Raw genomic sequence first — 26,272 nt, 5'->3', positions numbered from 1 at the left:
TCTCAGAAAACCTGGAAACTACACCAAGCCATTTCAGGAACTGGCCCCACCCACCAGCAGGCCAACACTATATTCAGGAACACTGGCTCTGCAACCGCCCACCCCAGAATGCAGTTATGCCCAAGAGTGAACCACCACTAGCCCCAGGGCCCTCCAGGATTCTGTACTCAACCACCTGACCTGGCCCTGCCAAAAAGTGGTTGGCAGCCTCCACACAATGCAGACCCTGGCAACCAACCAGACCAGGGGTCAGCCCCTCCTACCAGAGAGCCCACAATAACCAGCCCTTGATAAACAAAAGGACCCACACAGCCCACAAAGGGAGCACATCTAGAGCATATACTACTGCCGACCGGAGGAGAGTAAACTGCTGGGATGCATAGGATGTCTCCTACAAAAGGCCACTTCTCCAAGGTCAGGAAACGTAACCAACCTGCCAGGCATACAGAAAATAAAACAGCAAATTCAGAAAAGTTAGGTGACTGAGGAACATGTTCCAAAAGAAGGAACAAGATTAAAGCCCCAAGAACTACGAGAAATGGAGGCAGGCAATCTATCACATAAAGAGCTCAATTTTTACAATCATTATAAAGATGACCAAAGAACTCAGGGGAAGAATGGATGAACAGAATAAGAAGTTGGAAGTTTTTAGGAATTCCCTGGTGGTCTAGTGGTTAGGACTTAGCACTTTCACTGTTGGGGCCCAGGTTCAATCCCTGGTCAGGGAACTAAGATCCCACAAGCTATGCAGCACAGTCAAAAATAAATAAATAAATAAAGTTTTAAACAAAGAGTTGGAAAATACAAAGAACCAAGCAGAGATGAAGAATACAATAACTGAAGTGGAAAAGACACTAGAAGGAATCAACAGTAGATTAAATGATACAGAGAAATGGATCAGTAAGCTGGAAGGCAGAGTAGTGGAAATCACTGATGCTGAACAGAAAATATAAAAAAGAATAAAAGGAAATGAAATCATATTATGAGACCTCTGAGATAACATCAAAGCATTATAGGTGTCTCAGAAGGAGAAGAGAGAAAGGGGCAGAAAACATTTGATGACATAATAGCTGAATACTTCCCTAACCTAGGAAACAGACATCCATGTCTAGGAAGTACAGAGAATCCCAAACAGGATAAATCCAAAGCGGACCACACCAAGACACACTGTAATTAAAATGGCAAAAATTACAGATAAAGAGAGAACATTAAAAGCAGCAAGTGAAAAGCAACAAGTTACATACCTGGAAACTCCCATAAGACTGACTTTTCAGCAGAAACTCTGCAGGCCAGAAGGGAGTGTCATGATATATTTAAAGTAATGAAAGAGAAAACTCTACAACCAAAAATCCTTTACCCAGCAAGGCTTTCGTTCAGATTTGATGGAGAGAGCAAAAGTTTTAGCAAAAGCTAAAAGAGCTCAGCACCACCAGATCAACTTTACAAGATATATGAAAGGGACTCTCTAAGTGAAAAAGAAAAGACCACAACTAGCAACATGAAAATATGGGGGGAAGAAAATAGAAAATAAAAAACTCATTGGTAAAGACAAATATACAGTAAAGGGAGTAAACCAACCATGTAAAAAGCTAGTAGGAAGGTTAAAATACAAAAGTAATAAAATCATCTATATCTACAGTAAGAAGCTAAGGGATACACAAAACAAAAAGATGTAAAATATGATGTCAAAAACAGTAATCATGAGGTGAGAGGAGTAAAAATGCAGGGTTGTCAAAATTCATTTGAAGTTAGGAGATCAGCAACTTAAAATAATCACACATATATAGATGGTTATACATAAATCTCATGGTAACTACAAATGAAAAATCTATAATAGGTATACATACACAAAAGAGAAAGGAATCCAAACATAATACTAAAGATAGGGATTCCCTGGTGAGGTTAAGACTCCACACTTCCACTGCAGAGGATGTGGGTTTGACCGCTGGTCGTGAAACTAAGATCCCACACGCCATCTGGTGTGGCAAACAAACAAACAAACAAAAACTAAAGACAGTCATCAAATCACAAGGGAAGAGAACAAAAGAAGAAAGGAACAAAAAATAAACTACAAAAACCACAAAATAATTAACAAAGTGGCAATAAGTATATACCTATCAATACTTACCTTAAATGTAAACGGACTAAATGCTCCAATCAAAAGACATAGCGTGGCTGAACGGATACAGAAACAAGACCCATATATATGCTGTCATAAGAGACTCATTCAAGGGCTTCCCTGGTGGTGCAGTGGTTAAGAATCTGCCTGCCAATGCAGGGGACGTGGGTTCAAACCCTGGTCCAGGAGGATCACACATGCTGCAGAGCAACTAATCCCACGAGCCACAACTATTGTGCCCAGGTGCCACAACTACTGAAGCCCACGTGCCTAGAGCCTGTACTGTGCAGCAAGAGAAGCCACTGCAATGAGATGTCTGTGCACCACAATGAAGAGTAGCCCCTGCTCACTGCAACTAGAGAAAGCCCATGCACAGCAATGAAGACCCAATGTAGCCAATAAATAAATAAATTTATTTTTTTAAAAAAAGAGAGACTCACTTCAGATCTAGAGGCACATACAGACTGAAAGTAAAGGGATGAAAAAAAGGTATTTCATGCAAATGGAAATCAGACAAAATAGACTTTAAAACAAAGACTGTAACAATAGACAAAGGACACTAAGTAATGATCAAGGGATCAATCTAAGAAGAAGATACAATTGTAAATATGTATGCACCCAACATAGGAACACTTAAAAACATAAAGCAAATATTAACAGATATAAAGTGAGAAACTGATAGTAACAAGAACAGTAGGTGATTTTAATACCCCATTTACATCAACGGACAGATCATCCAGACAGAAAATCTGGCCTTAAATGACATGTTAGATCAAATGGACTTAATAGATATGTATAGAACATTCTATCCAAAAGCAGCAGAGTACACATTCTTTTCAAGTGCAACAAAGAACATTCCCCAGGATAGATCACATGCTAGGCCACAAAACAAGCCTCAGTAATCACATCAGGCATCTTTTCCAACAGAACAGTATGAGACTAGAAGTTAAATACAAGGGAAAAACTGCAAAAAAACAGACACATGGAGGCTAAGCAATATACAACTAAACTACCAATGGATCACTGAAGAAATCTAAGGAACCAAAAAATACCTGGAGATAAATTAAAATGAAAACACAATGCTCCAAAATCGATAGGACAGAGCAAGAGCAATTCTAAGAAAGAAGTTTATAGTGATATGAACCTACCTCAGGAAACAAGAAAACTCTCAAACAACCTAACCTTATACCTAATGGAACCAGAAAAAGAACAAACAAAACCCAAAGTTAACGGAAGGAAAAAAATCATAAAGATCAGAGCATAAATAAATAAAGTTGAAAACAAAACAAACCAACAACAATACAAAAACAATAAAAAAGATCAATGAAACTAAGAGCTGGTTCTTTGAAAAGAGAGCGAAAATCAACAAAATCAGAAATGAAAAAGAAGTTACAACTAACACCACAGAAATACAAAGGACCATAAGAGATTACTGCAAACAATTGTATGTCAATAAGATAGACAACCTAGAAATGTAAATCTCCCAAAACTGAACCAGGAAGAAATAGAAAATATGAACAAACCAATTACCAGTGCTAAAATTGAATCAGTAATTTAAAAAACCCCAACAAACAAAAGTCCAGGACCAGATAGCATCACAGGTGAATTCTACCAAGCATTTAGAGGAGCATTAACACCTTTCCTTCTGAAACTATTCCAAAAAATTGCACAGGAAAGAACACTTCCAAATTCATTCTACAAGCCTAGTATTACCATGATACCAAAACCAGACAAAGATATCACAAAAAAGAAAATTACAGGCAAATATCACTGATGAACATAGATGCAATAATCCTCAACAAAATATTACCTAACTGGGACTTCCGTGATGGTGCAGTGATTAAGAATCCACCTGCCAATGCAGGGGACACAGGTTCCATCCCTGGTCTGGGAAGATCCCACATGCTGCAGAGCAGCTAAGTCCATGCACCACAACTACTAAGCCTGCACTCTATAGCCTGCAGGCCACAACTGTTCAGCCTACACACCACAACTGCTGAAGCCTGTGCACCCTAAAGCCCATGTGCCACAGCTACTGAGCCCATGTGCAGCAACTACTGAAGCCCACATGCTCTAGGGCCTGTGTACCGCAACTACTGAGCCCACTGCTGAAGCTGCATGCCTAGAGCCTATGCTCTACAAGAGGCACTGCACTGAGAAGGCTACACACCACAATGAAGAGTAGCCCCTGCTCACCACAACTAGAGAGAGCCTGCGTGCAGCAATAAAGACCCAATGCCCCCCCCTCAAAAAAAAGCTAAATCCAACAATTCATTAAAAGGATCATATAACATGATCAAGTGGGATTTATCCCAGAGATGCAGGAATAGTTCAATATCTGCAAATCAATCAAAATGTGATATACCACATTAACAAACTGAAGAATAAAAGTCATATGATCATCTCACCATATGCAGGAAAAGCTTTTGACAAAAATTCAACACTGATTTATGATAAAAACTCTCCAGTAAGTGGGTACAGAGGGAATATACCTCGACATAACAAAGGCCACATATGACAAACCTACCATTAACATCATCCTCAACAGTGAAAAGCTGAAAGCATTTCCTTTAAGACAAGGATGTCCACTCTCATCACTGTTATTCAATATAATACTGGAAGTTTTAGCCACAGCAATCAAGACAAGAGAAAGAAATAAAGGAGTCTAAACTAGAAAGGAAGAAATAAAACTGTCACTGTTTAACGATGATGTAACACTATACATAGAAAATCCTAAAGATGCCACTAAAAAACCACTAGAGCTCATCAGTGAATTCAGTAAAGTTGCAGGATACAAAATTAATATACAGAAATCTGATGCATTTGTATGCACTAACAATGAACTATCAGAAACAGAAATTAAGAAAACGATTCCCATTTACAATCACATCAAAAAGAATAAAATACCTAGGGATAATTCTAACTGAGGAGGTAAAAGACCTGCACTCAGAAAACTTGACACTGATGAAAGAAATCAAAGACAACACAGATGGAAAGATATACCATAGTCTTTGAATTGGAAGAATCAATATTGTCAAAATGACTACACTACCCAAGGCAATCTACAGAATCGATGCAGTCCCTATCAAAACACTCACAGCATTGTTCACAGAACTAGAACAAATAATTTTAAATTTATACGGAAACAAAAAAGACCCCCAAATAGGTAAAGCAATCTTGAGAAAGAAGGACAGAGCTGGAAGTATCTTTCTCTGACTTCAGCTATACACAAAGCTACAGTAATCAAAGCATGGTACGGTACTGGCACAAAAACAGACATACAGATTAGTGGAACAGAAAAGAGAGCCCAGAAATAAACCCACACACCTATGGTCAATTACTCTATTCAATAAGTGGTGCTGGAAAAACTGGACAGCTAAATGTAAAAGAACGAAATTACAACATTTTCTCACACTACATATAAAAACAAACTTAAAATTGATTAAAGACCTACATGTAAGACTGGAAACCATAAAACGGCTAAAAGAAAACACAGGCAGAGCACTCTTTGACATAAATCACAGCAGTGTTATTTTGGATCTGCCTCCTAAGGCAAAGGAAACAAAAGCAAAAATAAACAAATAGGACCTAATTAAACTTAAAAGCTCTTGCACAGCAAAGGAAACCATCAACAAAACAAAAAAAGACAACCTACATAATGGGAGAAAATATTTGCTAATAATATGACTGATAAGGAGCTAATACCCAAAATATATAAACAACTTCTACAACTCACATCAAAACAAGCCAATTAAAAAATGGGCAGAAGACCTGAATAGACACTTTTGCAAAGAAGGCATACAGATGGCCAACAAGCACATGAAAAGCTCAGAGAAATGTGAATAAGAACCATAATGAGATATCACCTCACACCTGTCAGAATGGCTAACATCAAAAAGAACACAGATAACAAATGTGGGTGAGGATGTGAAGAAAAGCAAACCCTTGTACACTGCTGCTAGGAATGTAAATTGGTGCAACCACTGTGGAAAACAGAATGGAGGTTCCTAAAAGAACTGAAAATAGAACTGCCATATGAACCCAGCAATTCCACTCTGGAAAAAATTAGAATACTAATTCAAAAAGATACATACACCCCAATGTTCATAGCAGCACTGTTTACAATAGCCAAGACATGGAAGCAACCTAAGTCCATCAACTGATAAAGGGAGAGGGCTTCCCTGGTGGTGCAGCAGTTAAAAATGCTCCTGCCAATGCAGGGGACACGGGTTCAATCCCTGGTCCGGGAAGATCCCACATGCCGAGAAGCAACTAAGCCCGTGTGCCACAACTACTGAGCCTGTGCTCTAGAGCCTGTGAGCCACAACTATTGAGCCCACGTGCTACAACCACAGAAGCCTGTTTGCCTAGAGCGCGAGCTCCACAACGCGAGAAGCCACAGCAATGAGAAGCACGAGGACCACAACGAAGAGTAGCCCCCACTCTCCACAACCAGAGAAAGCCCGCGTGCAGCAACAAAGACCCAATGCAGCCAAAGATTAAAAAATTTATTAAAAAAAAAAAAAACAGATAAAGGGATAAAGAAGATGTGATACACAGAGAGAGAGAGAGAGAGAGAGAGGAACAGTACTCAGCCATTAAAAAAAAAGTATGAAATTTTGCCATTTGCAACAACATGGATGGACCTGGAGGGTATTATGCTTAGTGAAATAAGTCAGAGAAAGACAAATACTGTATGTTATTACTTATATGTGGTATCTAAAAAATAAAACAAGTGAATATAACAAAAGAAATACCGACTCAGATATAGAGAACAAACCAGTGGGGAGAGAATAGGGGAGGGACAAGATAGGGGTAGGGGATTAAGACTTACAAACTACTATGTATAAAATACATAAGCTACAATGATATATTGTACAGCACAGGAAATATAACCAATATTTTATATAATAATTTTAAATGGAGTATAATCTATAAAAATTTTGAATCACTACGTCATACACTTGAAACTAATATAATATTGTAAATCAACTACATTTCAATAAAATAAATTTTTAAAAATCATATTTTTTCCTAGATGAAGTGCATTTCAGGGTAACCAAATTAGTTGATAAGAAGTTTTTTATAGAAGAATTCAAGGTAATTAATATAGAGGAATGATTGAATTAGAAAATGACCATTTTATACCTCTTAATAATGGTTCATCAATTAAATTTAAAACCAAGAGGAAAGATGAATAGGAACTCTTATAGCCTGAATTACACATCAGTCTTAGCATCAGTAAGTAGAACAAGCAGACATTATGTGTCATGTGATACAATACAATAGGACCACTAATGAAGTATACTTGCCTAACCTGATCAACCTGAATCTGATCAAGCCTCTAGATCAAGCTTACCAGTTTACATGAAATACAAGTGATAGAGGAAATAGTTAAACACCACCAAGAAGCTATAAGCCAAATTTAGAAGTGGGATTTTCCACAGGAACACCCAGGTTCTCTAATAAATAATAGTACAGGGAAGGAGACTTGTTGAATAAAAGACTCAAGAGATATAATAACCAATGGCAATGTGTACATTTTACTGGATTCCATATTAGTGTTCTGAGACTGCTGTAACTACCACAGATTTGATGGACTTAAACAGCAGAAATTTAATCTCAGTTTTGGAGCCAGAAGTCTGAAATCAAGGTGTCATCAGGACCAGGTTCCCTCTGAAGGCTCTTCCAGCTCTGGTGGCTCCAGGCTTCTTGGCTTGTGGTAGCATCACTCCGTCTCTGCTTCTGCAGTCTCATTGCCTCTTCTTTTTTTGTTGTTGTTGTTTTGTTTTGTTTTGTTTTTAAAACTCCAAACGCAAGTTTATAAATTAGAAAGCAACAGAGCCTGTCCAGCCAATCATTATTAACACTTGGTGTCTTATTCCAGATTTTGTTTATACCTAAAAATGGGTATAAAAATAAACCCTGCCTAGGCCCATTTCAATGCCTCTGCCTTATCCATCTCAAAACTGTGTCTTTCTTACATAGCATGTGATTGCACTTAGGGCGCACCCAGACAGTCCAGGATAAATTCCTCTTCTCAACATCTTTAATCACATCTTTTGCCACAGAAGGTCACATTCACAGGTTCCAAGGATAAGGATATGGATTTATATTTTTCGGGGCCAAAGTTCAGCACACTATATATCTTGATTAGAAGAATATAATAAAATGTCTTAATCAGGAAAGCTTGAATAGGAACTATTTGATGGTATTAGCAAATTCTTACTAATTTTGTTATGTGTGAAAATGATAAAGACTTTTTTTTTTTTAAGTTATTATATGTTAGGGAGACATTCTTAAGTATTTAGGTAGAAAGACATACCAGGGTTTTGCTTTAATATCCTCCAGACCCTCCCCCCCCCATGGAAAAAATAGGTGAATCAAGATTAACCACATTTTAGTAATTGCTGAAAGGTGGTGATGATTGTTTATATCTTAAAATTTCCATAATAGAAAGTTTTTTGTAAACTAGTTGAAAAAAGATAAACTTGTCCACTAAAATGAGGCATTAAATTCTTCAGAATGAACTTATCCAGAAGACCTACACATGCAAAATATTATAAAACTTAAATCAATGGAAATACAAGTCATCAGCCTGTGCCAGAAGAAAAATCAAAATACCAACGGGTGATTTTTATCTCTGATTTTTAAAAAAATATATGTAACTTTAACTTAGAAATTTTAATTCTAAGAATCTCTCCTAAGAGAATAACCAAAACACTGCAAGACAGTATGTCTAACAATACTGATTAAATAAATTGTTATAACCATATGCTGGAACACTACACAGCAATTAAAATGTCAGTATTTACTGACATGAAAATATGTTCAACATAACTTAAATGGGAAGGGGGTTATATAGCCACATATATAGTATGATTCCATATTTGTGTTAATAACAAATAGATATATATATACTTGCACAAGCATGCACAACAAACACACTTATTAATACACACATGAAGGAGTATTTACCAAAGGCCAGGATATATACCAGAATGTTAATGTTAAGAGTTACTAACCCCAGCTGGTGAGTTTGCAGAACTCTTATTCTTTATTTTATTTTATTTTTCTACTAGGAATACCTATTACTGATACAAGTAAAGAAAAATATAAGTGGCACCACAGACTATGATCACCACATGCCCTTAAGGAGGCAGTGTGTGTGTTTGGCGGGGAGGGGGCCTGCAACGGGGAGAGGGGATACTTCCCCAATATATACCTGAGGCATATGCTTCTAAGAACTCTATGTTGTTTCTCCTGGCACTTGCCAAACTGTATTCCACAAAACAGATCCACAGGTGTCACACAGAGAAGGGTTCAATGTCCAAGTTTTCAGACACACTAGGTTAAGACATTAATTTGTTACGTTTGCTATGCATCCCCAGGAGGAAGAGACATGGTACCCACATTCATTGGGCCATGGAACTCTTTGTTTAACATCTTACATAGAAGTAATAGGACTTCTACTGAACATCTTTTATGAAATTCCAATGTAAAAACCTGAAGAACATGGATTGTTTAACCACATATCCACTGAGGGTCTGAAAACTTCTGGCCTGTTTTCCTAGATTTAAGTTGATTCATCTCAAAACAATCCCATGTTTATCATATTTTTGTGGTCTCAAGCTTTATAGTTTTAAACACAATTTGCATCTTGCTGTCAGTTTATTTACAGCAGTGTTTTTCAAACTGGATTTCTATCCATAAGTGGGTTGAGAAATCAATTTAGTGGTCACAACTCACATTAAAAAAATAAATTTCTTTCTAAAGAAAACTATCAGTGAAGTAAGGATAAGTAATATTTTTTGTAAAACTTTTGTGTCCATATATAATCACATAATATATATGGATGTGTGTATTGGTCACAATATAAGACACATTTCTTACTGAGTTGCAATAAAAAATATTTGAAAGTCACTGAATTAAAGAGATGAATTTATTGGTAAATAGATAAAATCAACTCCTATTTCAAACACCCAAACCCTTTCTCGTATATATTAGGTAAATTAAAAAAAAAAAAATCATCAAAGCAATACAGCCACCTAGATCTCCAACTTACAAATTACCAAAAATTTGTTTGAATACTGGGCGCCTAGAGCTTTTCCTGGAGAAGCTATCATAAAGAGATTGGGTTCCCGGACTTCCTTGGTGGCGCAGTGGTTAAAAATCCACCTGCCAACGCAGGGGACATGGGATCAAGCCCTGGTCCGGGAAGACCCCACAGGCCGCAGAGCAACGAAGCCCGTGTGCCACAGCTACTGAGCCCTCGTGCCACAACTACTGAAGCCCATGCACCTAGAGCCTGTGTTCCACAAGAGAAGCCACTGCAATAAGCCCACGTACTGCAATGAAGAGTAGCTCCTGCTCCCCGCAACTAGAGAAAGCCCCTGCGCAGCAACCCAATGCAGTCGATAAAAATTAATTAATTTTAAAAAAGAGATTAGGTCCCCAATTAGTTCACAAAAGCCAATTAAAAAAAATTGTTTATTTTTTTGGCTGTGCAGTGTAGCTTGCGGGATCTTATTTCCCCAACGAGGGACAGAACCCACGCCCTCAGCAGTGAAAGTGAAGAGTTCTAACCACTGGATCGCCAGGGAATTCCCTCACAAAAGCCAATTTAAACAGTGTAGCTTAACTATAGTACTAAGGTTATTACAAACAAATTTTCCCACCACATTTACTTATTTATATCTGAACTTCAATATTATCTTCAAAGACACAGTCTCCCAACACCCACACCGTCGTCCCAGCAACAAGCAACACCTCACGGCGCAGGCAAACATCTACCATTCAACATGGCATTCCCCAGGCTGTGCTTAGGAGCTGAGAGGAGGAAAAGATCAGAAGTTCTAACAGCCTTAGGTAACTGAGGTAGAACACGGGGCTCTCCAAAACATCTTCCATATGCCCTGTTTCCCTCCTACCCTCCCCCTGGTTCATAGGTCAAAAGTGAGAAAGACACTTGCTCACCAACAGTTGTGGCGTTTTTTTCCCTTCTTTATCAACCTTTAGGAGAGACTGCCTACTAAAAAAAGAACAATGGTTCACTCCATCTTTTTTTCAGACCACCAAACTACTGCAATAAATAAATAAATATATATATATATATCTCTCCTTCGCACTGGCTTTAATGTTAATAATTTGCTTTTCTCATAAACTGTTTAGATATTAAAAAGCCCCTCCAAATATTTGTAATACAAACGCATTAACCCCCAGCATCATTCACTTGGGCTGCCGTTCCTAAAAAGATTTACCCCACATGGAACAAATCTTAACCAAGGTTCTAAATTCTCAGGTGAACCCTACTAGTGCCAAGTGGGAACCAGGTGTTCAGTGTACTGCTCACCCAGTAAATCTCTGACCTTTTTTGGCTGTGCCAGCTGCCTGATCCCAATACTCACTGGCACAGCTCCAGCAGCCTCAGGAAAGGAACGGAGGCTGCAGGCAGGGTTCTCTGTACAGCCTTCACTTGGGGGAGACTCAGCCCAACTGGCTCACTCTTTTAAGCGTCACCTAAGCACACGTCCTCTGGCCTGACCATCAAGTAGGCACAGCAGTTTCGATCCACACCACAGGCCCCACGTCCTACACCAAGACTTTCACACATCTCAGGGAAAACTTCCTGCAAGAGCGTGCCCCTGCAACCAGCAGCCAGGGCCCTCCAGATGACAGACATGTTGACTCACAGCTAACACATGCCTAATTTTTCTGGTTTGACCTCTTGCTTTTGTGAAAAAGGACAAGTGTAGGAGGTTTAAGTAGGGAAAGGATTAGAAATCAGCATATACTTTTCAGGTTCTGCCAGACAACCTTTTATTACATCGGAAAAGCAACACTAGGCACTAGATCTTGCAAAATATGTTCTGACCAACTCTAAACTTTCTGAAATTAAATATGCATAACCACTGGAAGGTTTTTAATGAACAAAACAGTTAAATACAAACTTTCATATGCAAAATAGATCACTGTATAACTGGCAACCTCAGAGCCAAGTACTAAATTTTCTTGCACAGATTTCAGTGCGGGTGGAATGGGGAGATGTAAATTCTAATGAGTACAAAACTTACTTTTGGCTTTATACATAGAAAAAAAAAAAACTTTGAGGAAAAATAGCTTTAAATTGAATAGTATCTTTTGAAATAAACAGCTCAGGCCAGCCCTTACATATCTGAGGTTTATACTCAACCAGATCTGGGATGAAAATGAAGACTTAGGGTTTACAGTTACTTCAAATCCAGTTTCAAGAGTAGCCAAGTCACCTCATTTCCAGAAAGGGAAATCTTTTCAGGATGACCACAACACTCTTCTGAAGACACTTGGATAGCCAGAGTTCCTCGGCCACAGTTCCACTTTTCCACGACACCATGCCAGTGCTGTAGCATGGGACTTCCTCTGAAAGGCAACCAGAGCCCTACACCACAGCGCTTCTCCTGGCATTTTCAAGCCTCAAAAGAAAGAAGACCTCCTGCTTCAAGTCCGCAGTTACTGCTGCCGGCTAGAAAAGGTAACACTTTCTTCCTCCCCCCACTGATTTCCCTCCTGATCTTCAGCAGGGAGTGGCAACTTAACATTCCTTTCAGAAATAAATAGTTCAAATGTGTAATTCAAAGTTAACTTTAAAAGAGCAGCAGAAAACAGCCACTGCCCATTATGTTTGCAAACGAGTGAGCGAATGAATACATGTGAACAAACACACAGAAAAAACAAATCATAGAATAAATCCTGCATTTCCCACATTCATAGGGAAAAAAAAAATCTTAAAAAAAAAAGTATTAATTAGTGTTTGTTCTTGTGTGGGTTGACAGTCCAGGGCTCTGAGCAGGCACAGCCTTATAAACAGGGTTGTAAGCAGCCCTCCACACACCAAGTCAGAACTAGGGTGCAGAGAGGGGCCTTCATGCATTTCTGACAGCTCAGTACCTGTGAGAGAACAGAGGTGATGCAGGGACTTTTTAACCCACAATGCATGAGGTATATGGAAACGTCCATTCATGAAAGAACCACCAGCAGCTGGAGGGACTGGGCAGGGCGTTTTCACAGCAACTGCTGATGAAGGATTTCCCACACCATCTTCTTCCGGAACAGAGGCATCTGGTGCTGCAGAGAATCCACAAGTAAACGATACATCACATGTGAAAATGCCCATCGTGAACAACGTTTTTACATGGAGCATGTAAATAAAGTAGGATGTCCATGTCCTTTATGTAAGCCTTGACTTTTCCACATCATGGTACAGACTTATAAAGCCATAAAAAAAAGGACGTTTATGTGTATTATTATATGTACCATAAGCATTTTTACATATTAAGGAAAATCAAAGCAGGATGCAGAATTACACAATAGAGTCCAACAACAACTCCATAAAAAAATGTGTACCAAAAAGGGAAATAGCTAAGTAGTGGCACAAAAAGTAACTTTTTTACTTATCTGTATTTCAAAACATTCTAAAATGAACATATTCTGCTTTCTTATGAGAAAAACATGAGCTCTAATTAAAGAAAAAAACAAATCTGCAAATTTCTTTCTGCTATACCAAATGTTGTCCATTGCCAATTCTGTTCAAATAGCAACTTCTCCCTCTCAAATCTCATGTCATAAGGTTCAGAGAACAAATAACTCCTTGTTACTTAGAAGCATCAAAGAATGAGATGCTTGCCTTAATATACTATTCTGCTTTAACTGATAATCACTACATGGTCCAATTTTCAAAGCAACAACTTGCAAGACAAAACTAAAATCACCTGTAACTCTTTTTTGATGAAATCAGAAGTCTATACCCTTGAGGTACTCCTGGCGTTTCATTATAAATAGCTGCATATACCATTTTATTATAAACTAGTGTGAAGAGGCCTAAGAAGTCTTAACACATGGATTCGTAAATTATTTTAAATAGCTCAAAATGTAGTAAAAAAATTACATATTTATTCTTAGTAAAACTGCTGAAGCTAACCAATTGTATTAATTCAGCATGGGAGCTCTAGTTAGTTCATGTTGTTCAAAAGCTTCAAAGGGGGTTATTATTAGTCCTACTACTCAATATGTACAATTTGGTAGCTATCAAAATGAAATCTGTTAAAGCAAGCTATTTTTTAAAGGAGGTTGTCCTTGGTTGTAAAACGACTGAGAATCTACTATTAAAAACGTAAATACTCAAGATTCCAACATATTTGAATTTTCACTCAAATGCAGAGCTATGGAGAACCAAAAATAATCAGAACAGAAGGGAAAATCAGCATTCATAGTTACATTTTAGCCCTGCAGCTTCAGTTCTCACAAGGCCTGATTTCCCCATGCTGTCACATATTCTGACATGCCTCCTTCTTTGGCTAAAAATATCAGTATTACTCAAGAACCAGGGAACACTGGAGTTCAGAGATGTGCAAATTGTCCCAGTGGTCACCAAAGACTAGGATAAACGTGAGAGCAGATACAGTGACGAACCCTGATGCTAGCAAGAATAGGGCTACAGCCAAGGTTTACAGCAGTAACAGTAGCACAGGTACCATTAAGAGCTTAACGTGTGCCGGGCATTGGTAATATGCTCTGAGTTTATCGTGTAGAGTAACAAGTAAATGAATGAGGAAGGGTCTTCACTTACCTGAGTAAAAGTGATAGGTTTCTCCCTAGAGATATAATCTGCATATTTACAAGTAAACATTCCACAGTCACTCCCATTCAACTGTTGAGGAATCTCCTAAAATTACAAAAAAAGAAGAGAGTAACGGGTAAGAAATTTCATCAGACTCCTTTGACTTTTTCTAAATATTACTGTGGATAAACAGTATTATAAAGGTAATGCTAAATCTGGTATTACATAAACACACACACACACACAATCAGTCTTTATGTGGTATGAAAACCTGACCCATAACATGGAGTATGTAACCCTCATAGAAAATGTTTTTTAGAAGGAAAGAGAAAAGTAAAGTGAAAGTTCCATCTCTCAGCTCTCATATAAACCAAACTGAAAGAGGGATTATTACCAGGAACAGGAACTCTAGTCGGAACTGTTTCAGAGGCATTTATAAATTTTGAAAAGGGCTAAGTGTGGCTCAATCAGAAATATGCTTACAATACAACTAACCTATTTCAACACTGCAGAGTTTGACTTGTCTTCCCTAGCCATAAAATTAAGACTACCGCTTTGGACCCCCACAGCTGCAAGCAGGGGGAAAAAAAAGCCTCGTGATAGGGTGTAATCAATTAGGAAATCTTGCCGTGATTGCTCAGTTCTATCCTGAAAAAAAAACAGAGCTTACTGCTTGCAAGCAGCACTTAAGTACATCATAAACCAAAGGCAGTGCATTCCAAGCCCAGGTGAAGTCAGCTCATACATTTCCCAAGCCCGTGCTGCACTAATCTTGGCCAGCCCCTTACACACTTTAGCTGTTGGTTACATGGAGAATAAGAGTATAAAAGAGTCTAATTCCACTGCTGGAAAACATACGAGATGACAATAGCTCAATTTTTATTCAAAAAAATACAGATGATTACTGTAAAAAGGAAAAGATAGAAAATGTACATCACCCATACATATGGTAGGTACCTTGAACTTTCTTCCTGAGCCCAGCACCTCTCACAGGGTGGAGAGAACTACAGACTCCACTATACAAACGAAGAGAATTTGTCTTCTTTATTACATTTCCCATTCCAGAACACAGCTAGTCATCCTAACAAACTCTTCTTTTATCTGAGCTCTCCTCAGGAAATTTCAACACTTATTCTTCTAATTATTCAACTTAGAAATGAAAATGCTTTTGGATAAAGATAGTTGAGCCATTGTATATAGATTAGGGCTAAAATTGAACTCATGTAGCTTACTTTTAAAAGAAGCCATTGGGGACTTCCCTGGTGGTCCAGTGGCTAAGACTCCATGCTCCCAATGCAGGGGTCCCAGGTTCAAACCCTGGTCAGGGAACTAGATCACACAAGTCACAACTAAGGGCTCACATGCCGCAACTAAAGATCCTGCATGCTGCAACTAAGACCTGATGCAGCCAAATAAATAAATAAAAAAAATTTTTTAAAGGCGCCATTAGGACTGAAAGATGTATGCATTTTTAAACCCTGAATGAGATTCGAATCTGGCAAGATCCAAAGCACATTCACAAATAGCACACCTGACTGTTGAGGACTCATAGCATGGGACCCTTAAGATCTAAACATACAAATTTCTCAGATAAGTTTTGAACAGGAACTTTAAATTTCCATTAATGCCAACTGAGAAAAGCAGCTGACCTGAATTCACTGTGTTATGTTTTTTCCTCAAGTTTTTGAGACATGCTAGCAGATATTTAACATTTATACTTTAAGAAATAAGGTAAAGGCTTAAAAGCAAACATCTTGGCTTGAATTTCTAAAGATTTAGAAGTAGATCATTCTAAAGATGTACACCTCAGGAGAATGCATGCCTAAGGATGAGTGAGTAAGGGGAGGAAGGAAGCCAACATGCTAGGGACAGGAAATGCAACAAAGGATGTGAAATATAGATGACCATCACTTACATGTGGCTTCATGCTGTAGTGGGTCCACTCTAAAACACTCAGCTCAATATTTCTTTTGGTCTTACTTTCATCCTGTAAATACTGACTGAAAAAACAGCAAAGAAGGAACATATTGATGAATCCCTGTGGAGACTGAGCATTATGACTGCAAAGACACTGTGATGTTCACCAGGCCTGCCGTTCTCAAACCCAACTCTGTTAGATTTTTAAAAATAGGACTGTTTTTGGTTTTTTACATTTTGTGTTTTTTCTGATTACAAAAATTACACACGGTTATATTTTAAACATTAGAACATAATATGTAAAATGCAAAAGACCCCGTAACAACCACTCCAGAAATATTTACTATTAATGGTTTGCTGTTTGCTCTTCTAGTTCTCTACTCCATCCCATTTTAAAACACATATTTTATTCTATTTTTTAAAAGTACTTCATTTTATAACTTACTTTTTCTCACTTAATAGGAAGACTATTCTAAACTAAAAGAGACTAGAGAGACATCAAGTACATGCATGAACCCTGACTGACTTCCTGGATTAGGGAAAAAAGCTATAAAAGGTACCTGAAGATATGAGAACATGAATCATATATTACACATCAGTGGCTGTCAATTTTCTTAAGTGTGATAATGGCATTGTGGTAAGAGAATTTCCTCATTCCTAGGTGATAAATACTTAAGTACTAAGAGTGATTTAATTTTATCCAAATTTCCAGAGGGTTATCAGATTTAACCCAGGGATCTCAGTGCTCACCCTAACCTGCATATAAGGTAAACCTCTCAACAAGAGCAGCAATATCGCCTCCGAAGAGGTGAAAACTGGTTCCTGGAAGGCAAAAATCTTGGAAATTTCAATGGTTTGTAGCCCTATAAAGCTCAACCCAACAAACCCTATTCCTTAATACTATTTTCTCTTGTCATGGAGAAATTAAATTTAAAAAAAATTTGGAGTGGAGAGGTGATAATGAAAAAGAATTGAGAAAAGCTGGACTAGGGGCATCAGGAAGGGAGGGGGCCTCAGACACCCAAAGAAGCTGAACTCTTCATATATTCAAAAAGGGGGGGGAGTATGGATGTTATAAAAGTATGGATTTTTGGTATCCTGTTATAAGCAACATACAAAATTTTGCTGTATGATTCCAATGGGAACATGTATAAGTATGTGATAAAACATATGTGTGTGTATGTGCACACGTACATATGTATAATACACATTTTACACACATCTTAAGCAGAAAAAACGAGAAGGAAATAACTACTTTATAAACAATGTGGTGTATCTTATGATTTTTAACAATTTCTTCTCTACGTTTTTTATTCAAGATAAATACCTATAAATAAAAAGGATCTTTCACACTAAAATGTCAAAAAAGAAAGAATGGCATTATTATTAACAACTTTTCTTCACATCATTCATTTAACAAGTTCCTTACTAGAGTATCCTTATTAGGGACTTCCCTGGTGGTGCAGTGGTTAAGAATCCACTTGCCAATGCAGGGAGAAAGGGTTTGATCCCTGGTCTGGGAAGATCCCACATGCCGCAGAGCAACTAAGCCTGTGTGCCACAACTACTGAGCCTGCACTCTAGAGCCTGCAAGCCTCAACTACTGAAGCCCACACGTCTAGAGCCCGAGCTCCACAGCAAGAGAAGCCACAGCAATGAGAAGCCCGTGCACCACAACGAAAAGTAGCCCCTACTCGCTACAAGCAGAGAAAGCCCCCAGGCAACAAAGTCAACACAGCCAAAAATGAATTAAAAAAAAAAAAATTTCCTTGTACAAATTATCCAAGCATCCTTACTAAAATTAAAAACTGGAACCTGCATATGCTTCCAGTGAGCATAAGGCGTTCAAAATAGACTCGTTTCACTGATATGCTTCCTTACCGTGAAATTCTTGTCATCACTTTGCATAGCTAATAGGTGGCTACGCTTCAAAGACAAGGTTTCTAGCAATTACTGTTGAAATAATTGCCTACAAACCATATGTTTTAATTTAAAAATTACCTCCAGGTTCTATGAGATGAACCCAACCATCACGGAAAGCACAGACACAGGAGTGAGTGGGCTTAAGAACTGAGAGAACTAATTCTCCCAGCTAACAGTTCTTTACAACATTCAGGATAATTTATCAATTTCAGAGAAATCTAATTCAAACCACAGGATTCTAATAAAATATATTTTACATTATGACATATGACAAACTTGTTTTCAATGATGCTTTTAAATAATATTTCTCAGTTAAGATCAGATCTGGGGGTTATTTTTAGACAAAAAGATGGATTCAAGTCAAGTCGAGAACTGGGAAGACAGCCCTCACTACAGATTAGATTACCATCCCAAAGTTTCCTAGGATGAGAAAGAAGAAAGACCACTTAACAAAGGGCACACTGAGGCAACAGTGAAGTTTTTCAGCCTTTACTTACAGAAGAATCTCACAGATCCTGTGGCCCTTTTGTCCCATAGAATCCAGATATTTAAGATACTTTTTTCTCAGGTCTATCACCTATAATGAAAAAATGCAACATCCAGAAACAACCATAACAAAAACGAGAATTTTATTTCTAAAAAGACAAGCATCTTTAAAAAAAAATCAATATATGTACCAACATGAATGGATTTCTAAGACATTTTTCATAAAACATCACAGATGATATGAGCTCCATGTCTATAAAATTATATTTTTCTATTCCTAGAGCAAGGCATAGAAACTTATTACTTAAAACATTAATGGTCCTCTCAGTGATGAGAGATTTTTGGCCTTTGCCTTTACTTTACCACAATAAACCTGTTATCATCTTGTAAACAAAAGTAATAAAATAACCCACGTGTATTAAAACTCTTTTCTATTAAAAATCAAAGCTCCTCCACTACACAGACTTTCTAAGTAGCTTTCAAGCTGTTCAACTCAAGAACTAAAAAGGGACTCTGCAGAGTATGCCTTTAACATATACTACTGGACTCTCACTAGACAGAAAAGGGTTGCCTTCATTACAGGCCCATTTCATTTTATAGCACTTTGCTGACACTGCACTTTTCACAAATTGAAGGTTTGTGGCAACCCTGCATTGAGCGAGTCTATCAGTGTCATTTTTCAAACAGTGTTTGCTCACTTCATGTCTCTGTGTCATATCTTGGTAATTCTTCAGAACATTTCAAACTTTTTCATTATTTGTATACTTGTTACAGTGATCTGTAATCAGTGATTGTTGATGCTACCATTTCGAGAAGATTAGAACTCACTGAAGCTTCAGATGATGGTTAGCATAAAAAGTATTTAGCAATAAAGTATTTTTTAATTAAGGTATGTACATTGTTTCTTAGATATAATGCTATTGCAGACTTATCAGACTACAGTGTAGTGTAACATAACTTTTATGTGCACTGGGAAACAAAGAAATTGATGTGACTCGCTTTATTGCGATATTTGCTTTACAGGGGTGGTCTGTAACTGAACCTGCAGTATCTCTGAGGCATGCCTGCATTTAACAAAAGAGTCATTAGCCAAACTCCGACAATTAAAACTCTCAACTTACCACCAGGCTCCAATGTACCTTCCGATGAATAGGCACCAGAATAAGTTCCTGTTCAAAGAGATTGACCCCTTTGGTCCATCTTTTCACTGCTTGGTAACCCCCAGACTTTAGTTTTGGATAAAAGAAAGTACTGAATGCGTAAAGTGCTGGATAACCTTGTTTTTTATTTCTTTCCACCAGGAGATTCATGTAAAAATTAATGACCTGTAATACCAAGAGAGTGAACATTGGGATATGGCAAGTACATTACCAAAACTAGATTCTCTACCTAACTGAATTAGGATGAATTAGAAAATAAGAAACCAAGGGAAGGGAAGGTACTAAGGAAGGGGATAAAAGGGCTGTCCATGACAGAAGATGGAAAACAAAAAATTATCAGTGCAAAATGGGAGGGATTAAAAAGGAATGAGACTGTACTTTTGACGCATATAAGTAAAGAGAGCCAAGAGAAAGAACTCAAGGAGAAAGTCTGCAACAATGAAAAGGTGTATGTAACTATATCACACACGAAATATGCAGAAACATTAACTGGAAGTGAATTTTACTATATATAAATTATACCTCAAAAAACTGAGATATTAATTGCAAAGAAAGACACCAAAACATTAGTATTTTGTTTATTTTTGAGTTGTGCCACTTTTGCATGATAATGTTGTTCCCTCACTTTTCCTGTATTTCCTAAATTTTCTATAATAAACATATTACATTTATAATGTGAAACAAACATTGTAATTTTACAAGAATGTGTGTATATGTCACTAGTCACAGAGGGGAGGAAGGAAGGCAAAGGGAGAAAATGCAAGGGGTGAGCAGTTGGGTAAAGGACCAGCTAGAAAATTGGCAAGAACAGAGCCAGCTTTAGCTAAATACACAAGGATACAAGGTGACAATTAGGCAAGTTTTACAGTCATCACTCAAATGAAATAAAGAAAAAAACACATAGTGTACAAACAGTGTTCAATATGTTCCTTTATTATTGAAAAAATAAAATGGCTCCTATATAAGAATTCAACTCAAATATAAAGTATCACTTCCTTCCATTTATCACTTGCACCCAGGGTTTATAAAAATGTCACTGAATACCAGTAACTGAAACAGAGGACAGATGCAGAAGAGGGAAACATTGCTAATTACAGGCAGCAAACAACCAGAATTAATCATCTTTTTAAGGTTTAAGATGTTTTTGTTTTAGATAAACTAAAGCTGCTTTACCAACCCCTTGGAATTGTGTAGAAACCACTATGGTTACAGACAGAAAATCGTTAACTATAGCAGATAGTAAAGGGGGAAAAAAGACAACTTACTTCATCATTGAGCCAGTGATAGTTCTTCAAGGTCTGGATATCTCCTCGAGTGATTCGTAATTTGAAAGCGCTACTTAGGATTTCATCCTGTGGGCCATGGCCTAGAGCATTACTGATTTCCTTTTCCATGTCCTGAATTACAAAGTCCAGAGGTTGCTACTTTAATATAGAACCACTATCAGATACTGAAAGTCTGAGACTGAAGAAAGTTTTTCATCTCTATCATACCTGACCCTTAAGAAAAATATGCTATCAAAGACCTACTAAATTGAAGTATGAAAAGATTTCAATTTAGAAGCACAAAGCAGTTTTACTAATGATTATAAAAAATGCTAGTTCAATTATCAGCTTCTGGAAACAATAATTTGGTCACAATATTTAAAGTATAGTCTCAATTATCTCACTACCATTTATTGAGTACTATGAACCAAACATGTACCAGATGCTTGAAACACATCATTAATCCCTGCTTGTGGGGAAAGTATTATCACCGTTTTATAGAAGAGGTAAAGCTCAGAGAATTTTGGTTACATGCTCAAAGTCATATAATGATTAAAAGACAGAGCCAAGAACTGAACCCAAGAGTGTCTAACTTTTATAATACTATAAAAGCTTTTCCGTACTTTCCTTATCTCCTGAACTTTTATTTTAAAAGATCAAAGTAATAAAATTAGGCATCAAAGTGTTCATTCTTTCCATTTTTGACATGAAGAGAGTAAACAGAAACTAGAAAACTAGGCAGCAGTCTAGCAACTGAGTCCTTACTGAATAGATGGCATCATTATTCTAAAGAATTACACAGATAAATGTATATTTAAACTACAAGCCTGACTCTATAAACCAAATAGAAATTCTTCTCATCCAAATATTTTCAACTCTGCCCCCCCCCCCACTATACACAATTTTGCAATTTTATGGGTCTCTCTCCACCTGCCTGCCCAGCATACAGTAAATGTTCAATAGATACTCACTGAATAGGACTGACTACCATCTACTAAGACAACAATGGAGGAGTTGTCAAGATGTGAGCTCACCTTTAAAATGAGAAGTTTTAACTCCCTTCATTTCCTCATTTTCTATGAGGTTTTACTTATAGAAATGTTTCAAATACAATAATCAATGAAGAGTACATTTTAGTGAACCATAATCACTTAACAAAAACTTCAATGAAGGGGAGTTCCCTGGCAGTCCAGTGGTTGGGACTCAGTGCTTTCACTGCCGGGGCCTGGGGTCGATCCCTGATTGGGGAACTGGGACCCCGCAAGCTGTGCAGCATGGCCAAAAATAAATAAATAAAATAAAATGTTTAAACACACACACACACACACACACACACAAACTGCAATAACTCCTTCCTAATGTCAAACCCATACTATGTAGCAACTCAAAATATTTTAAGGTTAGAAAAAGAATCTACAAAAAGAACCCATTATATTCCAAGATATGTGCAATTCTGTCTACTCACATTTGCTGTAATTAATCTAATCCCTTAGGCCACTTTCACAGATCACTAATGATCAGCGTAGCCAGTGACTGACCAGCCCTTGGGCCTGATTTCCTTCATACATACATTCCCTAGCCTGGTGAAATGCCTCAAAACAAAACATTCACTCAAGTCGTAAATAACTGAGGTTATGTAAAAACATGCCTCTTATTCTTATCAACACAAGAAACAATACCTCTGTAAGTTCAAGGAGATCATCCGTCCTTTTATCCCTCTCTTTGCTTGAGCAATTTCTTTCCTTTGTCTCAAGTACTGACATCTTCCTCCTGAGTAAGCCATTGCTTCCACTGCCCAGGCGGAGTCGGGCTGACACTTCTTCAGATAGGTCAGGTTCCAGCTGGAGTCCCCTCCTCTGATCAAAAAAGTTCCCATATTCTACTGACATGTTTGATACTTGCACATATAAACATACATAACACATGAAATATAAAGCAGCGCCATTATCTTGAAAGAAAAGAGAATTAGTAAATCCCCAAATGAGTAAAGTAGATTAAGCATATCTGCCTGTCCCTGCAAGAGGGAACAAAAACTGTTCAAGACCTAAGGTTCGCAACAGGACACCGCAATTATAAACCATGAAACAGAACATTCACTATTTTCCCTGCAGGTAGCAAGAAAAGTATTTTCAGTTCTCTTATCTCAATTAAAAATAATATATTTGGGACTTCCTAGGTGGCGCAGTGGTTGAGAATCTGCCTGCCAATGCAGGGGACACAGGTTCAATTCCTGCTCCAGGAAGCTCCCACATGCCATGGAGAGACTAAGCCCATGCGCCACAGCTGTTGAGTCTGCGCCACAGCTATTGAGCCTGTGCCACAACTATTGAGCCTACGCCACAACTATAGAGCCTGTGAGCCATAACTATTGAGCCCATGTGCCACAACTACTGAAGCCTGCACACCTAGAGCCTGTGCTCTGCAGCAATAGAAGCCACCGCAATGAGAAGCCCGTGCACCACAACCAAGAGTAGCCCCCGCTCACTGCAACTAGAGAAAGCCCGCATGCAGCAACGGAGACCCAATATAGCCAATAAATAACTAAACAAATAAATAAATGAATAAAAATAATAACCAAATGTAAAATAGATAGCTAGTGGGAAGCTGCTGCATAGTACATAGTACATGGAGATCAGCTCGGTGCTTTGTGACGACTTGGAACAGTGGGATAGGGAGGGTGGCAGGAAGGCTCAAGCGGGAGAGGATATGGGGATATATGTATACATGTAGCAGCAGATGCACTCTGTTGTATAGCAAAAACCAACACAACACTGTAAAGTCATTATACTCCAATAAGGAGTTATTAAAAAAATAAATGAAAACAAAAAATAATAAAAGACATTTTGAAAAGCTTTAAAAAAGCAAAAAATATGACCCACAATCCCATCACTCAAAATAAACCACTGCTATCCTTATACTCAGTAAACTTGTCCTATTTCATTCTTTTAAAAACGTAATTATATATTATAGAAAAACACACAAAACATTAATGTACCACCTAATTTTTGTAAAATTAACACCTATGTAACCACCATTCAGGTCAACACATAGAATTTTGCCAGCATCCCAGAAACTCTGATAAGAATCTTTCCTTATCATGACCCTATGTAACCATTAATACTGATCTTAAGTCATCTGGTAAGCAAACATTTAAAATTAGGAAATTTATTTAGAAATATAGCACTGGACTAGAACTACAGTCTCAACACATTTAGCCATTGCTCTTTACTCTAGCTAACTGCCAGGCATACTGGTCCTAGGAAAGCAGTAGCTGCTGGCCCTTCCCCATGGTCCCAGACAGCAATGCCTTCAGATTCAGCAAGGATAAAGGCAGGATGTAGTCTTTAGCCAGGTAACAAATACACTCCACCCCACCCCGGTCCCCTCTCAGGCTAAGCTCCCCTCTTCTTTCAGTTTTTGTTCCACAAAAAGGCTTCTTCCTGAATCACTGGAAATGGGGAACATTAGAGAAGGGAACATTCTAAGACTTAGGACTTAAGATCATGACTTAAGACTATGACTTAACCTTAAGACTAGTTCTTATGAAGAGATCAAATGGGAAAAGAGAATCTTGATCAAACAAAGCAGTTCCCCAAACTTTGGTGTTTCAATTACCTAAAATATGAAATAATCTAAAACTTCAAGTTTGCATTTAGTTTAGGAATATAATTCTTTTGGATATGCAGTACTTAGTAAAACACTTTTTCACTAGTATTAAAAATGTTCGTACTGTTCATTGCAACACTTCTTACTCTGATACTTATATAGAAAATGTAAAATCTAATTATGCAGAAGATTGGTAATATTTTCAAGTAAACATAAAATCTTGAATCTGAAAAGAAAGTCCCGAACAAATATTTTCCCTAAAGACGTATGGATTTAAAAAGTTCTCCAAAAGAACTCAGGCAACACAAATAAGGGTTACGGTGGAGGTAAGTTGATCTCTCTTACAAAAGTGGCTAGAGCAACTAAGCAACAAAAGAAGCCACTGCAATGAGAAGCCCTTGCACTGCAACAAAGAGTAGCCCCCGCTCACCGCAACTAGAGAAAGCTCTCGCGCAGAAACGAAGACCCAAGGCAGCCAAAAAGAAAAAAAAAGAAAAAAAAAATCAAAGTAACACATAGCATCTTTCTTATTTTTCATGGGCATCAAAATTTTAACGTAAGTCAGGTGAAAGAGTAAAGGACATAAAATTTAACTAGGGTTTCTACTTACACCTTCATTTTCTAGTCTGATTCCAATTGTCTTCTCTGTATCAGAAATTTTCCCCTTTGAACACCTGAGGAAAAAAACTAAGAGATTACAGACTGGATGATTGTAATCTGATACATACTAAACTAGTTTTAGAAATAAGATTTAATAATTGTAAACAAATATTGCCTTGACTTTATATAGTCCTCTAAACCAAAGGTTAGCAAAAGTTTTCTAAAAAGGATCAGACAGTAAATACCTTAGCTTTGCAGGTCTTATGGTTTTTGTCACATCTTCTCAACTTTCATTTGTAGGTTAAAAGCAGCCATAAGTAGTATGTAAATGAATGAGCATGACTGTGTCCAATAAAACTTTACTTACAAAAACAGGGAAGTGGACCAGATTTGGCCCATGGGCCATAGTTTACCAAACCCTGCTATAAAGGAACCAGCATTCAAAATCTTATGGCACATAGAACTGCCTTCACTGTTCATCTACTAGAGATGGTGATCACCACAGAAGCCCACCAAACCCGCACTCTTATGTAGGCAGCACCTGTGCTTCCCAACCTCTAATGCCTAGGGGAGAAGGGCACACTCCCAAGCTAGGGTGGAC

General features: G+C 37.8%; 1 protein-coding gene and 1 non-coding gene across 6 annotated transcripts in view; one reads left to right on the top strand and one right to left on the bottom strand.

The window, feature by feature from the left end:
- The first annotated feature begins 656 nt into the window (after positions 1-656).
- TRNAE-UUC (transfer RNA glutamic acid (anticodon UUC)) lies at positions 657-728 on the top strand. The gene has a single exon. It is a non-coding gene; the product is annotated as a tRNA-Glu (tRNA).
- An 8,957-nt stretch (positions 729-9,685) lies between these two features.
- SENP2 (SUMO specific peptidase 2) overlaps positions 9,686-26,272 on the bottom strand; it is a 35,932-nt gene continuing 19,345 nt past the window's right edge. For all 5 annotated transcript variants that reach the window (XM_057739340.1, XM_057739342.1, XM_057739341.1 and 2 more), the window contains 8 exons: positions 25,682-25,745; positions 23,145-23,321; positions 21,466-21,597; positions 20,162-20,365; positions 19,052-19,131; positions 16,630-16,714; positions 14,724-14,819; positions 9,686-13,222 (listed from right to left, as the gene is read on the bottom strand). In XM_057739340.1, coding sequence (XP_057595323.1) covers positions 13,160-13,222; positions 14,724-14,819; positions 16,630-16,714; positions 19,052-19,131; positions 20,162-20,365; positions 21,466-21,597; positions 23,145-23,321; positions 25,682-25,745 — 901 coding nt within the window. In that variant the 3' untranslated portion in view covers positions 9,686-13,159. The remainder of the gene's footprint in view (positions 13,223-14,723; positions 14,820-16,629; positions 16,715-19,051; positions 19,132-20,161; positions 20,366-21,465; positions 21,598-23,144; positions 23,322-25,681; positions 25,746-26,272) is intronic.

Source organism: Hippopotamus amphibius, chromosome 6 (assembly GCF_030028045.1).
Source record: "Hippopotamus amphibius kiboko isolate mHipAmp2 chromosome 6, mHipAmp2.hap2, whole genome shotgun sequence".
In the NCBI taxonomy this organism is placed as follows: domain Eukaryota; kingdom Metazoa; phylum Chordata; class Mammalia; order Artiodactyla; family Hippopotamidae; genus Hippopotamus; species Hippopotamus amphibius.
This window is presented reverse-complemented; position numbering and strand designations above follow the sequence as displayed.